The sequence below is a fragment of the Garra rufa genome, chromosome 8, assembly GCF_049309525.1.
Source record: "Garra rufa chromosome 8, GarRuf1.0, whole genome shotgun sequence".
Lineage (NCBI taxonomy): Eukaryota > Metazoa > Chordata > Actinopteri > Cypriniformes > Cyprinidae > Garra > Garra rufa.
This window is the reverse complement of record NC_133368.1, coordinates 11,944,685-11,963,012: the sequence shown is the minus strand read 5'-3', so window position 1 is coordinate 11,963,012 and position 18,328 is coordinate 11,944,685. Positions and strand designations below refer to the sequence as shown.

The 18,328-nt window shown below is 32.3% G+C and overlaps 1 protein-coding gene across 1 annotated transcript in view; it reads right to left on the bottom strand.

The window, feature by feature from the left end:
* The window catches only part of vwa8 (von Willebrand factor A domain containing 8), a 135,757-nt gene extending 123,070 nt beyond the window's left edge, over positions 1-12,687 (bottom strand). Inside the window, exons 1-5 of the mRNA XM_073845801.1 lie at positions 12,447-12,687; positions 12,037-12,114; positions 10,448-10,578; positions 10,221-10,331; positions 2,123-2,290 (exon numbers count right to left, since the gene is read on the bottom strand). Coding sequence (XP_073701902.1) covers positions 2,123-2,290; positions 10,221-10,331; positions 10,448-10,578; positions 12,037-12,114; positions 12,447-12,585 — 627 coding nt within the window. The 5' untranslated portion in view covers positions 12,586-12,687. The remainder of the gene's footprint in view (positions 1-2,122; positions 2,291-10,220; positions 10,332-10,447; positions 10,579-12,036; positions 12,115-12,446) is intronic.
* Between the last annotated feature and the right edge of the window lie 5,641 nt (positions 12,688-18,328).

The following is an 18,328-nucleotide window of genomic DNA, read 5'->3' as shown; positions in this document are numbered from 1 at the left end:
GAGTGTTGCTTGTAGAATGTGCTATGCTTCTGCTTTGATCCTTGTTTTGAACTATTTTTGTTAGTAAAATAGAAAACTATAAAGAACTAAATCTGTCCTATGATTGTAAACAGTCATTAGGTCAATCAGACTGAAGATATTTTGGATATAATGTGACCAAAAATATTTAAGATCCATCGAATCTAAAGTTAAGACATTTTAAAGGGATGGTTCGGAGTAGAATTGACTTCATTGCTATGCACTTCGAAGCCCATCTAAATACCCCATCCGAAGTTTTTTTTTTACCTTAGTCAAACATTTATGGAGATATTAGAGTTTTTCGAATTGCTTGTTAAAGGAGTGAATGGTACATGTGAGGTATCTCGTAAATTGCACCACTAAACGTGCAAGTAATCTTACCAAACTTGTACAGTAGTGTAAATAGGTTATGTACTCACAAAACGCTGCATCAGAACATTTGTAAGTCCACCATGAGTGTTTTAAAAACACGTTTTACCCCAGAACTACTAGTCTCAGAAACTACAAGTCGACGTCACTTCCCTGGTTTGAAAAAAGCACGTAAAAGTCCTCCTACTACATCTGTGTGCATGTCAACTTGTAGGAGGACTTTTACGTGCTTTTTTCAAACCAGGGAAGTGACGTCGACGTGTCGCCATTTGTAGTTTTTGAGACTAGTAGGGATCGGCTAAAACGTGTTTTTAAAACACTCATGGTGGACTCACAAATGTTCTGATGCAGCGTTTTGTGAGTACATAACCTATTTACACTACTGTACAAGTTTGGTAAGATTACTTGCACGTTTAGTGGTGCAATTTACGAGATACATCACATGTACCATTCACTCCTGTAACAAGCAATTCGAAAAACTCTAATATCTCCATAAATGTTTGACTAAGGTAAAAAAAACTTCGGATGGGGTATTTACATGGGCTTCGGAGTGCATAGCAATGAAGTCAATTCTACTCTGAACCATCCCTTTAAGACTTTAAAGGCCTTTTATCAGGAAAATATTATTTAATATTTTTTTAAGGATCCGCGGACACTCAGTTCATTTTGTGGTTTGTGTAGGTATAATTAATAACAATGTAAATATTATAAAGTTATTGGGAAGTGTTACCAACATCTGTACCTGGGGCCCTGTTTACACCTGGTATTAAGATGCATTTTTGTTGAGCCGATTACAAGTGGACAACGCTAAATACATGTGTAAACGTAATGTGAAACGTTTTGAGCTCATCCACTTTTGACCACTTCCAGAGGTAGTCAAAAATTCATTGCTTTTGTAGTGTAGATACTGTGGTCAAACGTGTTCGAACTGTCACAAAAGACTTTAAAAATGTTGTTGAAGAGTGGAAGCCAGACAGGATTTAAAGGATTAGTTCACTTTCAGAATAAAAATTTCCTGATAATTTAATAACCCCTATGTCATCCAAGATGTTCATGTCTTTCTGTCTTCAGTCACAAAGAAATTAAGGTTTTTGAGGAAAAAATTCCAGGATTTTTATCCTTATAGTGGGCTTCAATGAGGATCAACGGCGTTGAAGGTCCAAATTGCAGTTTCAATGCAGCTTCAAAGGGTTCTGCACGATCCCAGCCGAGGAATAAGGGTCTTGTTTAGCAAAACAATTGGCCATTTTCAAAAAAAAAAAAAGTTTTTTTACCCGAAGTACACAGACGAAGAACTAACTGTGAAATGACCTTTCCAACATGATTATGCAATGCGTGAAGATGCACATCGCAGAACTAGTGCAAGATGAGCATTTGTGGTTAAAAAGTATATATACATTTTTTAATTTTTACGTTTCACTCATTGTTCGGCTGGGATCGTGTAGAGCCCTTTGAAGCTGCATTGAAACATCAATTTGGACTTTCAATCCGTTGATCCCCATTGAAGTCCACTATATAAAGAAAAATCCTGGAATGTTTTCCTCAAAAAACTAAATTTCTTTACGACTGAAGAAAGAAAGACATGAACATCTTGGATGACATGGGGGTGAGTAAATTATCAGGAAATTTTCATTCTGGAAGTTCTTTAATGCCAGCATGAGTAAAGGAAGCTGTTTGCGCGGTCAGTGTTCTGTAACCATAGGAAGTGCTGTAGATATAGCATGGTTGTCCTCACCTCCAGGAGTTTGTCGTAGCGCTGTGCTGACATGAGAAAGCGTCCATCTTCCAGCTGCATCTCTCGATTTTCCAGCAGGTTGTTGAGAACTGGCAACACATTCCTCTCTGCCTTCTCCAGCCCTTCCAACACTAGAATCCGACCCTCAGTCGCAGCTCGGACAGCACACTGAAGGAGACAGAAAAAACAGGAACATGTTGAGGCACCTTGGAGAAAATGAGCAGATTCTGAATATGATATTTGGGTTAGAGGTTATCAGAACAGGGCTAAAATGACAACAATATGCAGAATAAGGGCAGGGACAAGAGCTCAATCTAACTCTCTGTGCAACAACCTTCAAGGTACTATTCTAGAGTACAATACTCTCAATAAGCATTTGAGAAGCAGCATTATGTTCAAACAACTTTTTGTCACAAAAGATCATATATTTAATATATTATAATTTTATTAAATTATATAAGTTTATATACACCTTGCGGATTCCGCAAAATGTTAATTATTTTACCAAAATTTTACAAAACGCATGTTATTTTTTATTTAGTAGTGACCTGAATAAGATATTTCACATAAAATACATTTACATGTAGTCCACAAGAGAAAATAAAAGTTGAATTTATAAAATGACCCCGTTCAAAAGTTTACATACACTTGATTCTTAATAATGTGTTGTTACCTGAATCATCCACAGCTGGGTTTTTTTTTTTGGTTTGTTTGTTTAGTGATAGTTGTTCATGAGTCCCTTGTTTGTCCTAAACAGTTAAACTCGCTGTTCTTCAGAAAAATCCTCAGAAAAAGCTCACACAAATTATTTGGTTTTTCAGCATTTTTGTGTATTTAAACCTTTTCCAACAATGACTGTATGATTTTGAGATCCATCTTTTCACACTGAGGACAACTGACGGACTATTACAGAAGGTACACACGCTCACTGATGCTCCAGAAGGAAAAAAACAACAACTTTGCTTTAAGAGCCAGGGGGTGAAAACATTTTGAATTTGAATATCAGGGTAAATTGAATTTATTTTGTGTTCTGAAAAAACTTCTGAAATCTTCAGAAGCGCAGTACTAAATGAAAATAATATGATATTTTGGCAAAATAAGAAAAACCTACATATCTTCATTCTTTCCAAAAGTTTTCACCCCCGGCTCTTAATGCATCGTTTTTCCTTCTGAAGCATCAGTGAGTGTTTGAACCTTCTTTAATAGTAGCATATGAGAAATATGGTGAAATTAGCTTGAAAATATAATTTGTTGCCTGATCATGATCATTTAAAAGCATCAACCAAATTTCTAATTTCAGTTCTCAGAACTCGACTTAGAGCAAAGAACCATAAAGACTGTCTGTGACTCCCTATCTGTACTGTGTTCGTAAGTGTTCATCTGTTATTTCACCCACTTCACAGAGCAGTTCACTTCTATTCTTGACATACACGTTTTTTTTAGATCTTGCCCCATTTGTGGGCTGAATCTCTAAATCTCGTCTGTTATGAAGATGCAGCCATGCACACATGTGTACGAGATTCAAACGGCATTGACGTCAAAGGCAGGAAATTCTGGGCTACTCCGATGACCACAAAACAAGTCGCCATATAATTAGGTTAACATGTAAATACATGCCTGATTGTGTGGGAACAGGGCCTATAAATATGTAGCCAGATGGTCCAAATTTAGCTCAGCACCCATGTCCAATCTGAATACCATAATCACATAATTACTAGAAATGCCTGTGACGCACACTACAGAGACTAGTTAAAACCTCAGACCAGCGCGTTTGTCAATGACACAGCAAATTGTAAATAACTGAGCTAAACGCCGTTTGACCTGCTTGACCCCAATGAGAAACACAAAGAAAAGCCAAACAGGAAAGAGTTTTTTTTAACCACAAGTAACTTTCCCTTGACTTCCTACACAATAATGTCCATTTAGTCTGTGGTGGAATAATGAAGAACAGAACACAATGTAATATCATGTATAATTATAAAATGGATAGTTCCAGTTTAAAGGTGATAGGTTAATATGGCATGCCAACTGTGCTAAAATACATGATATGGTGATGGGTGGCTATACATGTCAGAAACCAGCAGAATGATTGTGCTTTAAGGGAAGACACTGCAGGCAAAAACACAGTTTTTATGCACCTATCAAGTTTGAGATTTTAGGCTTTTTGGTTTTTCATAAAGTGTTTTTTTTAGACTAGTGGAAAGAAAACATCCAAAAAATAGTGTTAAGTGTTTCTTGTATAGCACTTTATCTATTTGTGTCAATAGATTTCAATTACAATACGTATTTGTAAAGGCCATTTCTCAAAATGAGATTTTTCTCCTACACTGAGCCATAAATGTCCACTTCAGTAGCACTAACTAGGGATGTAACGGTATCAAAACTTCACGGTACGGTAATACCTCGGTATGAATGGCACGGTACGGTATTTATTGAATCATTTACAGGAAAAACAAAACTAATGAAGAGACTCGAAAAAAAGTGCCAGAAGTGTTTATTAAACAGTTTACATGAACACTGAACATATCAATGGCATACAAATTAGCCATCTATCTGTAAACTTTGAAACAGAAACTTAAATTTTTCAATTTTAGTAACAAAAAATTATTAAAGCATGTAAAAAACAGTCAAATCAGTTTAGCTGAATGATTTGTCTGAATCTAGTTGTCTGCTTCAAATAAGATTTTTTTTCTTACCCCATTGGCAGATTATTTAGCTTGTTTTAAACAAAAACTCACTAAATTTTGACTTGTTTTTACTAAAAACAAGACAATAATTTTTACTTGTCTAGAAAATCCTTCTTGATTTAAGAATTTTTAGATATTTTGGCTGGAAACAAGACAAAATTCTAAGTAAGAAAAGCATTTTTTGCAGTGCAGTAGGCTCTCATGCCTTTCTTTCGCATTAAATCTTTATTAAAAACAATCCTTTAAAGAACTTTTCTACCTGGACAAGTGCATCTATTATGTTGCCTAGTTTATTTAAAACTGCACCTTTCCTTATTTTAAACCTAGCCAAAAAGCCACGTGTTGACTGTGAAATTTATATGCATTTATGGTACATTTCCGTGTCAATCCATGTTCATTTTTACAGCGAGAAATGCACTGTAACATTAATTCAGCGCATACAGCGCAGCAACAAATAGACTCGGTGCCGAAACGATCGCTGCACTGCTGCAAAGGCACCGCTTCTAGGACGTACTGCCGGACAGCAACCGCGTGCAGTGTGAACGCTCTAATCCGTTAACATGGGTGCTGAAAAGAATACGTAACGCATACGCACTTCAGACGGAGCAGGTTCGACCATTTCCATCTCTTTTCCTTGCTGCTACAGTCTGTAGCGACAACAGACCGCAAAGGATGATGGCCACGCCTGGGCTGATGGGAAATGTAGTTCCCGCTACCTCCCGTTCCATTCGCCTGAGCAAACTTTTCTCAGAAGACCTATTGTTTTATCGAGTGATGCAACCACGGTAGTATCGAAAAAATTTGTTATTGCGGTATGACGGTATTTACAATACCGTTACATCCCTAGCACTAACACACACCACACTTTACTTTTTTATTCTTGCCTATGTCCTGAAGGTTTTTACAGAGGGATTTGTTCATATATGATTCGCTTGATTTTATACATTTTATTCCTCAAAAAATGGTAAAAAAGTGTTTTCTCTGTTCTACACTTTTTCTGAATTATGTTGTGACGAAATGAGATACCCAAAATCCCCTCTGTAAAAACATTTGACTCTAATATTTCAAAAAAATTCAAAAAGAATTTTGAAAGTGACTTAATCCAGTGTTTAGATATTGGTACTAGAAATAGGGCAGCACGATTAATCGAACGATGTTGTGAGGCGCGTTTAGTCAATGAAGCCGGTACTTTGATTAGTAGTAAATCTCCATCACGTGCGTTCAGCTGGAGCGGCAATTAATACACAGAGACGTAAATCACTGACAAGCTACGCCAAATCGCGATTGTCAGTGATTTACGCCTCTGAACGCTCCAGCTGAACGCAGCTGAACGCATGTGATGGAGATTTACTACTAATCAAAGTACCGGCTTCATTGACTAAACGCACCTCACAACATCGTTCGATTAATCGTGCAGCCCTAACTAGACTTGCATAATTAGTGCATATTTCTGTAAATAATGCCTCATTTGCGTATTTAAACCTAACATTTTAGAAAACCTGTAATACAAAAAATGATTGCAATTATAAAAGTAATCAATAAACTGGGCAAGTAAGGTGATAACTATTAGTTAATTTTTTACCCTAATCATCTGCAGTGTCTCGCCTTAAATATTCCATTAAATCAAAACTGGAGTTTCAGTTTTGCAACTGTTACTTGTTACTTGCATTACTAAAAAAGCTGGGTAAAAAACAACCCAGCACTGGGTGAAATATGGACAAACCTAGTGACTGTGTTGTTTTGTCCTAGCAGTTGGGTTAAATGTTTAACCTTCTGGGTTATTTTTTTTTTAACTCAAATGCTGGATTCAGTATGTTGGGTCATATTATTGTGTTGTTTTTAATATTTTTATCCAGGCACTGGGTAGCTTTTCTGCACTCCAAAAAAAATGCTACGTTATTTTTATTTATTTTTTTAACCCAAATTGCTGGATTCAGCTTGTTGGGTCATTTATTGGGTTATTTTTAATATTTTTCACCCAGGTGCTGGGTTGAGCCTGTCTGATGAAACAACCCAGCTGCTGATTAACAGTCAGAGCACAGGCCTTTTGCTTCCTCAGGAGAGAGTGGTTCTCGGCACCACCAATTTGGTGTACTTCTTTAGCGAAATAAAGGTTTGTATACATTTTATTTTATTTATCAAGTCTTTACTGTGCTGTAAATTATATTATTTTACGCAACACAACATACAAAGACGAGATGTCAGTCAGCTGCGTCAGCAACGGACTTTCATTTCACATGATGGAAACGCCTTTTGCCTTGCATTACATAAACTGATTTTATTCATTATAATACTGAATTTAATTTAATTTGATGTTAAAATATGTACTCTATAATATCAGTACAGTTTGTTTATATGCAGGTTATGGAGTCAGTCACAGCATCTTCCAGTTATGAGAGAAACACGAGGTGGCAGTCTGAGGTTCATACTGTACTTCCTTCAGTGAACAACAGCCCATTATCGGCTCAGATTTTGGCAATTTTCAGTGAAAAGTGATTACAGAGAACTTTTAAATTAAAAGTCAATTAAAATGCTACTTTTAAATGTTCCACTTGCTTTTTAAACAAGTTTAAATTTATGTAATATTGTAAACTATGCTGTATTCACCCAAATAAATTCTGTATTACATTTTGTCCATGGGTGTTCTTGCTTAATAATAAGTGTTAATCTTTTAATTATTGCTGTTGCCTCTATAATTCTGTGTGTGATTTTTTGATTTTCAGCCCATTTTAAGCCAGCAATGTAATAAATTTTAAACAATAGCTAACTGAACCCAGCATGTGTTCTGTCCGATATTTACCCAAGTCTAAATAACCCAAGTTGGGTTGTTTTTAACCCAGAATTTTTGTGTATAATAAGAGTATATAATAATAAAATGGACATTTCCATTTTAAAGCCGATAGGTTTTATATGACATTGCAATTGTCCTAAAATACATGACTTGGTGACAGCTATAAATGTCAAGCTAAGAATGATCAAAACTGCACTTTCACCGTTGTTATTGTTAACTAAAACTAAAAATATTAAAAATGTTTGTTAACTGGAATATAGCATAAATAAAATAGAACTATTTAATAAAGTTTATGTTGAAGTAGTAAAATTAGCATCCAAAACAAAAGCACATAACAAAACTACTATAACCACCTCATATAAAAAACTTAAATTAACTTATTTAACCGAAATCAATAACTATTTGAGACATTAATACTACATTTAGATCCAAATAATACTAAAATAAAACTGCTAAATTCTGATTAAAATAATAAAATAAAATAAACAAAATTAAACCATTAAATTAAAATGTGATAATTTATTTTTAAAAAAAATCCATGTTTATATACACTGCCATTCAAAAGTTTGAGATCATTATGATTTTTTAAATTCTTTTTTGCTCATCAAGGTTGCAAAACTGAAATAAAAAACTGAAATATTGTGAAATATTGTTACAGTTTAAAATAATGATTTTCTATTCTAATACATTTTATTCCTGTGATGCAAAGCTACATTTTCAGCAGCCATTACTCTAGTGTCACATGATCCTTCAGAAATCATTCTAATTTGAGGTTGTGCTGTAATGTAAATGATGCACAGACAACATTCATCAGCCATACATTCTCAATATGGAATGGCCTCTTGTAGCTAATTGCCTAAATTAGACACTTTATCAGATGGACTTTTGAACAGAGAAAACCTCTATGAATAGTTGATCATTCAGTCTAAAACATTTCCCATTCACACATAAAGGCTAGTCAACTGGGAGTCGTTTGCCTGACACACAAAGCTTGTTATATAGGTCTGAAAATGAGCGCAGGGCCCAAGAGAGCCGTGAGCTGCTCTAGTTAACACCCAGCGCCCACACGCAGCCCACCTTTAAACACGACGTTCACGCCTGTCGCCTATCCATCACTCCACACAGCCAAAAACAAGCACAAGTGATGGAATCTGATGCGACACTATACGCATTAAATCTAAGCCAAAAGCTATTTAATACACCTTCTGCTTAAGGCACAATTAATTATCAAGAAGATGCTTTAGAATCAGGAGCAGTAGACCTAACGACTCTGATCGCAAAAGGTTATGACCCTATATATAGCACTTAAACAGGCTCTGTTTCCATGGTAGCATGTAACCATTTCCTCACTGAGCCTTTCATCAGATATATGAGGAGAACAGAGGAGCTTTGCTAATAATTTAATGCCTGGGGTGACAAAGCTGAATAAGTGGATATAATTGATCATCTAGACTTGAGATGAAAAGAGGAGGATTTGCCAGATCCTGCGGGAATTCATCTCCATTTACCATGAGAATGAGTAAAGGATGGTCAAACTGGACGGAATGACACTGCAGGGCTGAAGAGCCGGGAGACAGTTTCGTTCACAAAAAATGCCATGTATTATATGATATAATATAATATGGAAAAATGGTCACTATTAAAAAAAAAAAAAAAATAGAATCAAGTATTCAAGTAAGTAAAAATGACCCCGTTCAAAAGTTTACATACACTTGATTTTTACAAAAATAATTGAATCAAGTATTCCAAATTGTTGTCCAAAGAATAAATAATAATAAATAATAAAATAATTAAATCAAAAATACACTACCGGTCAAAAGTTTTTGAACAGTAAGATTTTTAATGTTTTTAAATAAGTCGCTTCTGCTCACCAAGCCTGCATTTATTTGATCCAAAGTACTGAGAAAATAGCAAAATTTTAAAATGTTTTTACTATTTAAAATAATTTTAAAATGTAATTTATTCCTGTGATTCCCACATGACCCTTCAGAAATTATTCTAATATTATGATTTGCTGCTCAAAAAACATTTATTATTATTATGTTGAAAACAACTGAGTAGTTATTTTTTTTTTTTTAGGTTTCTTTGAAAACCAGGTTTATTTTTCAGGTTTCTTTGATGAACAGTATTTATGTGAAATAGAAATCTTTTGTAACATTATAAATGTCTTTATCATCATTTCTGATCAATTTAAAGCATTATAAATAAAATAATAATTTCTATAATGTTTTCTTCCCTAAAAAAATTACTCAACTAATAATAAAAATTAAAAAAATGTTTCTTGAACAGCAAATCAGCATATTAGAATTATTTCTGAAGGTTCACGTGACACTTAAGACTGGAGTAATAATGCTGAAAACTTAGGTTGGATTTTTAAATATTTTCAAATAGAAAACAGTTATTTTAAATATTAACAATATTTCAACAATGTTCTTGCTTTACTTTGGATCAAATAAATGCAGGCTTGGTGAGCAGAACAAAACATTAAAAATCTTACTGTTCAAAAACTTTTGACTGGTAGTGTACATAAATGAAAACACAATTAAATATGTATTTTAAAATTATATATACTTATTTTATTTTTTGGTAAGAGATTAATAGGTGAAAGAGGTCTACTTGCCTGGTCTACATAAAAAGCGGTTCCAGAGCGAATCTCTCTGCGCTGTTTGAGATCAGTCTCAGTAGTATCTCTGGACAGGGCAACATATTCCACCTCTCGCTTTGTTAATTCCTAGCAAGCAAGAAAAAAAGAAAGACTATAAAGGATATAGCTGTTGTGAAATTGTCAGTGTGTTTCACTGTGAAAAACTTCGCAAGTATTAGGGGGTGATAATGCTTGAAAATTACCAGATACTGCATGGCAATTGAACGCCGCAGAGGACCAGGAGGACCAATGAGAAACACGTCCTGTCCGAGAAGGTCTTTTTGCATTATCCAGCGAAGGTGTTGGGTGACCATTTGTGGCAAAGCCTCCATCACTGTAGAAAAATAAATAATTAAGAATTTTTTAAAAATGTTTCTATGCTCATCAAGGCTGCATTTATTTGATCAAAAATTCAGAAAAAAACTCTAATATTGTGAAATATTGAAATGTGAAATAACCATTTTCTATGTGAATATATTTTAAAATGTAATTTATTCCTGTGACGTAAAGCTACATTTTCAGCATCATTACTCCAGTCTTCAGTCTTTCATTTATCATCAATGTTGAAAACAGTTGTGCTGCTTAATATTTAGTTAGAACCTGTGATACTTTTTCCAGGACTTTTAATAAATAAAAAGTAGTAACAATATAATACCATTTAAAAGTTTGTTTTTAGTACATTTTTATTTTCTTTTTTTTTTTTTTTTGAAAGAAATACGTTAAATTTATAAAAAGTTTAACACTTCTAACTTTTTATTCATCAACTTTTAACTTTTTATTCATCAAAAAATCCTGAAAAAGAATCACAGGTTCCGAAAAAATATTAGTTTTCAACACTGATAATAAATCAGCATATTAAAATGATTTCTGAAGGATCGTGTGACACTGAAGTCTGGAGTGACGGTTGATAAAAATGTAGCTTTGCAGCAGAGGAATAAATTACATTTTAAGATATATTAATATAGAAAACAATTATTTTAAACTGTAATAATATTTTATTTTTTTCTGTATTTTTTTATCAAGTAAATGCAGCCTTGATGAGGATGAGCATAAGAGAAAAACAATAAATTAACTCAAATGACAGATTACTAAAAGTAGTAAAAAAAAAAAAATAGTAAGTAGAAATCTGCATCTACAGTCGAACCAAAAATCATTCAGACACCAGATATAATTCTGGATAATTTTTTACTAGCGTGTGCAGGAAGTGAAGATAACAAAATTAAGTGAACTGTGACATATTATCCCCAAAAATTCTTCATGCAGTGGACTAGCAGTAAAACTAATACCAAAAATGTATTGACACTTTGACCTGACCATGTTTTTTTCACATACCTTTCTATCAAAGTTATCTAACATTAGCAAGATGAATTTGTGCTGACACAGTTTAACTCTTGAGTTAGTGTCATATTTTATTACCATTTTCTAAACTAAAACAAACAAACATCTCTGATAATGTGAGAAACGTTGAAGGTGTCCGAATAAATTTAAGTTTGACTGTAGCTTAGTAATTATAATCATCTACAAATGCATTGTTTTTGCATTTATGTTTGATTTTGTCTAGCAATAATAAAAACAACAACAGTAAAGTACAATCTAGAAATGATTTTAAAAGAATATCAATGTGCATAAAATTTTGCTAAACAACTTCTTAGAACTAAAGTCACATTTAAAGCATATTTTGCAATGAGTTTCAATCAGCTGGTGTTTCAGTGACTTTAATGAATGTACAATATGACGCTAGTTTTCCTCAAGTTCACACAGGTATACTAGCAATATTACAACTGGCACATACTGTGGTTTACAGGCACAAGTTCTGGATTTCTGGGGGATTTGAGCACATATGAGATCTCGCCTATCTTCACAGTGTCACCTGTAAAGAAAAAAGGGTTTAATTAAAGAGCAAAACAAAGAAACAAACACAATATTTGGAGAAGGCCTCTATATTTACAAACAATTCTTGTCAAAAAGCAAACATTTATTTTTTAAAATGTCAATATTTATAGAAACCTTAAATACGCTTGTAAACATATCTGAAGACTGAATACAAAATAAAAGAAGCTTGGTGGGTGACCTGGCATGTGAGTGAATAATCTAATACTTTGAGTGAAAGGTTAACCTCTAAACCTGCTATTAACAATCTCTAAAGCCAAAAAGGTTTTCTAACATGTGTCAAACAACCTTTGACTTAGTTGAAATCATTACCTGAGGAGGTGTTGAGGAGTTTGACCTCATGTGCGCTGCAGTTCCAACCTTCTTTTGACATCAAGGGTCCCAATATATGCCGAATCCTTCGCGCAGCAACAGCTGCGGCTGTTCCTTTGAATAAAATAGGCGAATGCATCCTGAAACTTTAAAAGTGCTGCTAAATTACAAATACACCGGCTACACTATAACATATCCACTGTTATTTCATCATGCTCACGTCATAAGTGTTTACACCAGCGGACAGCTCTGGACGGAAGGATTTGGGCGATGGACAGAAAATTTCCATTTAACATGTCTTCCGTGTGGAACGGGTTTCTGTATTATGGGTTCCGATTATCAAACATACGAGCGGCTTCACAGGAAATAAACTTCAAATCTTTTCAGAAACGTTTGAAGAATAACTTCTGTTGAGGTTAGAGTAACTAATCTCGAAGTTCTGTGATCTAGTCTGGTTGTAACTGGATTGACTAAACTTTACCATAAATAAGTACAGTGCAGACCGTTTGGAATAAAATACAATTAAATAAAATACAAAAAAAGATAATAATAATAATAAAATTAATTAAAACTAAATTAAATAAGAAATAAAATAAAAACAAACAAATAAAATATAATAACAAAAGTAAAAATTAAATAATAAAATCAAAATTAAATTAAATTAAAAACATAAAAAAATAAAATACAAAAATAAAATACAAAATTAACTTAAATTAAATATGAAATAAAATAAACAAATAAACAAATAAAATGTAATGAAAAGTAATAAAATAAACATTTAATTAAATTTAAAATATAAAATAAAATAAAATATGAAATGAAATAAAAAAAATAATTGTAATAAAATAAAATTAATTAAATTAAAACAATAAATAAATAAAATATGCAATTAAATAAATAAAAAATGAAATGAAATGGAATGGAATAAAATAAAAAAAAATGAAATTAAATAAATAAAATAATAAAATAAATGAAATTAAAAATAAAAGGAATAAAATAAAAATGCATTGAAATAAATAAAATAAATAAATAAAAATGAAATGAAATGGAATAAAATAAAAACGTAAAATAAAATAAAAAAAAATTAAAAACAAAAAAAATACAAAAAAAAAATACAAAATTAACTTAAATTAAATATGAAATAAAATAAACAAATAAAATGTAATGAAAAATAATAAAATAAACATTTAATTAAATTTAAAATATAAAATAAAATAAAATACAAAAATAAAATATGAAATGAAATAAAAAAATAATTGTAATAAAATAAAATAAATTAATTAAATAAAAACAATAAATAAATAAAATATGCAATTAAATAAATAAAAAATAAAAAATGAAATGAAATGGAATGGAATAAAAAAAATGAAATGAAATAAATAAAATAATAAAATAAATGAAATTAAAAATAAAAGGAATATAATAAAAATGCAATGAAATAAATACAATAAATAAATAAAAATGAAATGAAATGGAATGGAATAAAATAAAAACATTAAATTAAATTAAATAAAAATAAATAAAATGAAACATTTTATTAAATGACAACATGAAAGGAAATAAAACAAATAAACAAATAAACAAACAAATAAAATAAAATGGAAATAAAATACAATTAAATAAATGAAATAAAATAAATAAATTGTAATAAAACAAATGTAAATAAAATAAAATAAAATATGCAATTAAATAAATAAAAAATGAAATAAATAAAATAAAATGATAAAATAAATTAAATTAAAAATGAAAGAAAATAAAATAATAAAATAAATTAAATTAAAAAGAAAAGAAATAAAATAAAAAATACAATGAAATAAATAAAAATGAAATGAAATGGAATAAAAAAATATTAAATAAAATAAAATAAAAAAATAAAATAAAAAATTAAATTAAATGACAACATGAATGGAAATAAAACAAAATAAAATAAAATGTAAATAAAATACAATGAAATAAAATAAAATGAAATGAAATAAACTTAGATAAAAATAAATAAATGAAATAAAATAAAAATAAATAATATAAAATTAGATAAAATAAAATAAAATAATAAAACTAAGTCACAGGCTAAAAAAAATAGACATTTTCTCATTGTATTAGATAATTATATTTATATTTTTTTTATTAAAATGCCAATTTATGAAGTTAGTGACACAAAACTCTTTATCAGCTCATTTATAATGTTGTACATACGAATTCATGCAATCTTTGATCACATAAAATAAAAGTATTTTTAATATCGTGTTGCAACGACGTAAAAATGAACACGTTTTTCTAAACAATCATAAAAGCGTTTTTTTTTAATAATGATGATGGTCATTATTATTGAGTCTTTAAAAAAACGGCATAATGTGTAAAAAGCAGGTTCCGTGACGTCACAGACAGCGCTTGAATTCCTTCTAGGGATTTGACATTTATCACGTGGAGAGAAGGAGGCTCAGCCTCTGGGAGACCCTGATAGAGTAGGGAGGAGTGGAGAAAGGGAAATAACGTCTCGGTGTAATAGACTCACACCATATGCCCGATTACACGAGTAAAAGTAGCGCTGTGTTTGTGCTGAAAGCGTGCGCGGAGAGATCTCGAGCACAGGGACTAGGAGAATATGGAAGATGATTGCCAATACACTCGCAGCCCAGCCTGGGAAGAACTGGTCAGTACTGTTGCACATTTTCTATTCGGATGCACATCAGATCCTTTATGAACGTGCAGACACGCTGATGAGGGCTTTTAGCAGCATTTTAGCAAGCACTTGATCTCTGGTCGTGGCTTATCGCGATGTGAGAATAAGATACGAGAAGAATCCCGCTGAGTTTGGTCGATCATTACGCGAGTTTACATTCCTTCACAACTGGTCAACTTTATAGACCGGATTGATTTAGACATTAGAAGTGGCAGAGGGTATCATATGAATCAAACTGGTCGTTTCTTAGCGATCCGGGTTTTTAAAACCACTGCGATTTAAATATCGACCAACTCGTCAGGAAACATAATTAAACTGTAGTTATCCTCAGTGGCGTTCGCTATTAGCTTTTCTTAGCTATTCAAACACAATTCAATAAGAGGAAATGTCCGGACCGCAGTGACCCATTTTCATGAAACGTTAGATAGTATAGTGGAAGTAAGTTAAACTAAATATGTTTGGTGCTGTTTAGATCCGCATTTTATATATGGAGTAATTAAAATAAAAACAGGAAGGCTTGTTGAGATGTTTATAAAATGTCCTTGTGAATGTAAATAATATTTGGACAGGTGATCAATAAAATCAATAGGAAACACAAGGTGTTTAGGTCAGCTGTTTGAATTCACAAACCATCAGCAGGGGCGGAGCGGGGGGGTGGCTAATTGGGCTTAAGCCCCGAATGTTTTGTCAAAAGCCCCGAATCTTTTAGGTTTTTAGAGTAATTAGTGCGAGTGCCGCATGCTGTAATATGAGCAGTCATTATTCCGTCGTCTCCCGGGTGCTGATAGTGCTCGTGTGCAGGTGATACCTGAACTGCACACATTGCTATCTGGATTTAAAATAAACTCATTTAAGCTTTGCCAGTTTCAACATTTAAGAGCCATAAGACGCAAACCCCCGCGCACAGTGAGAAGTGACAAGATCTGTGTGTGCGCTCATCCGAAGCGCGCAAACTCGCGCCTCAGAACGCACGCAAATATTACTCCCGCAGAAATGTTTCGTCCTGCTCCCGCCCGCCACATTTATGTTTTGCCCCACTCACGCCCGCAAAAACCTGCATAAAAGTAACCTATACCCCCGCGGGAAAACAGGTGTCTACTTCATCTCTTGGCTGCATGAAACATAAGTCCGCTATTGATTCACAAACTATTCATGCTTTCGGGGCTCTGATCCATAGTACTTTTGCGTGAAATTTTAAAGTATTTTCGTAGTTGTCAAAATGATTGTCCTGTGAGTGTTTTGTAATGAATGCTTAAATGCTTAAAAAATACTCTGAAGTTGTAAAGAATCTCTGAATTAAAGAATTCAGGAGATTTAAATCTGTATATAGCCTATGTTAAAAAGTTAGAACTGAGCAGAGGGTTTTCTTTTAAATTCAAAAATATAGTTTTAATTTAAAGTTTGTTTGTTTGAGGTTTTTTTATAACATGCATTAGAAGAATAAAAAGGCAAAACAAATGTTTTGGTTAATAAAAAAGTTTAAAAATAAACACCTTTAGAGGAAATGTCAGGCATAGCCCCGAAAAATCAGTTTATTTTATTGCATCTTTACTCTATTGTATTTATTTGTGCTGTTGCTTCTAGTTAGATAGATTATTCGTATTTCTTTACTTTTATTTTTTTTAAACCGTTGCACCCCTAATTTTCACCACGTAAAACTTTGTCTAATGGAAATTCTGATTGGTTGGTAACTTCAGAAAGTTACCAGCCACTTTGGCTGGTGATCAAAAAAGTTAATTTCGAACCCTGGTTGTGATCCCATGACGTGAGAAAATTGCGCTAAAACACTCACTCAGTTTTTATTACTTTTTTAAAATAACTTCAACATTTCCTCTTGTAGGCTCTACTGGGTGAATTTTTTTTTGTTTTTGTTTTTTTTATTGAGTATCCTAACTATCATCATTTTCCCAGAAATTGTATAGATTTTTAGGCATTCTATTATCTCAAACAGCCTGAAAAATAGTGCATTTAGCTGACGTAATTGGGAAAAAAATCTACACGGGGGAGCATGCCCCCGGACCCCCCTAGGTTTGGGCTAAGCCCCGAATGTTTACATCGTCTGGCTCCGCCCCTGACCATCAGATAAACAAAACTTGTAAGAATACATTAAGCAGATGATTATAAATCTGTTAGCTACGTACTAAGTGATTTTTAATGTTACATGGCTTATATGTGTGCTAATGTGAATAAGAAATAGCATTTTGTAACACTTTATTTTAAGGTGTGCTGATTACACTTGCTACATGTACTTACTATTATAATAACATTTTATTATGTGTAATTACATGCAAGCAACCCTAAGCCAAACCCAAATTCTAATCATATAGTAAGTACATGTACGTTTTAAGTGTATAATTACACTGTAACAGCAACACTAGGCTACTAGTTTTATACAATATACTATGTGTAAATGTGGATAAATGAATCTGCCCTGTTACTATGGTTACCGTCTCACGCAAACGTGATTTCTGTCGTATTTAGTGTGTGTGTGTATGTGTTTATATATATGTACGTTTCTAATGCTCATCACGGCTGCATTTATTTGATCAAAAATATAGAAAAAAATAAGTATATTGTGAAATATTATTACGATGTCAAATAACAAATTTCTATGTTAATTTACATTAAACATCTAATTTATTTCTGGGATCAAAGCTGTATTTTTTAGCATCATTACTCAGTATTAAGTGTCAAATCATTCTAATATGCTGATTTATTAACAATATTTTTGGAACACATGATCTTTTTTCAGGATTCTTTGATGAATAAAAAGTAAAAAAAGAACTGCATTTATTTAAAATACAAATCTTTAACAACATACACTATTCCAAAGTTTAGAGGTCAGTAAATTTGTATTCCTTCTTTTTGTTGAAAGAAATTATTACTTTTATTGAGCAAGGATGTGTTAAATTGATAAAAAGTGATAGCAAAGACTTGTATTGTTAGAAAAGATTTCTATTTTAAATAAATGCTGTTCTTTTTAACTTGTTATTCATCAAAGAATCCTGAAAAAAGTATCACAGGTTCCAAAAAAATATTTGGTAGCACAACTGTTGACAACATTGATGATTGTAATAATAATATTAGAATGATTTCCGAAGGATCATGTGACACTGAAGACCGGAGAAATGGTGGCTAATGAAAATTCAGTATTGTAATAACATTTTGCAGTATTATTGGATTTTTTCTGTCTTTTTGATCA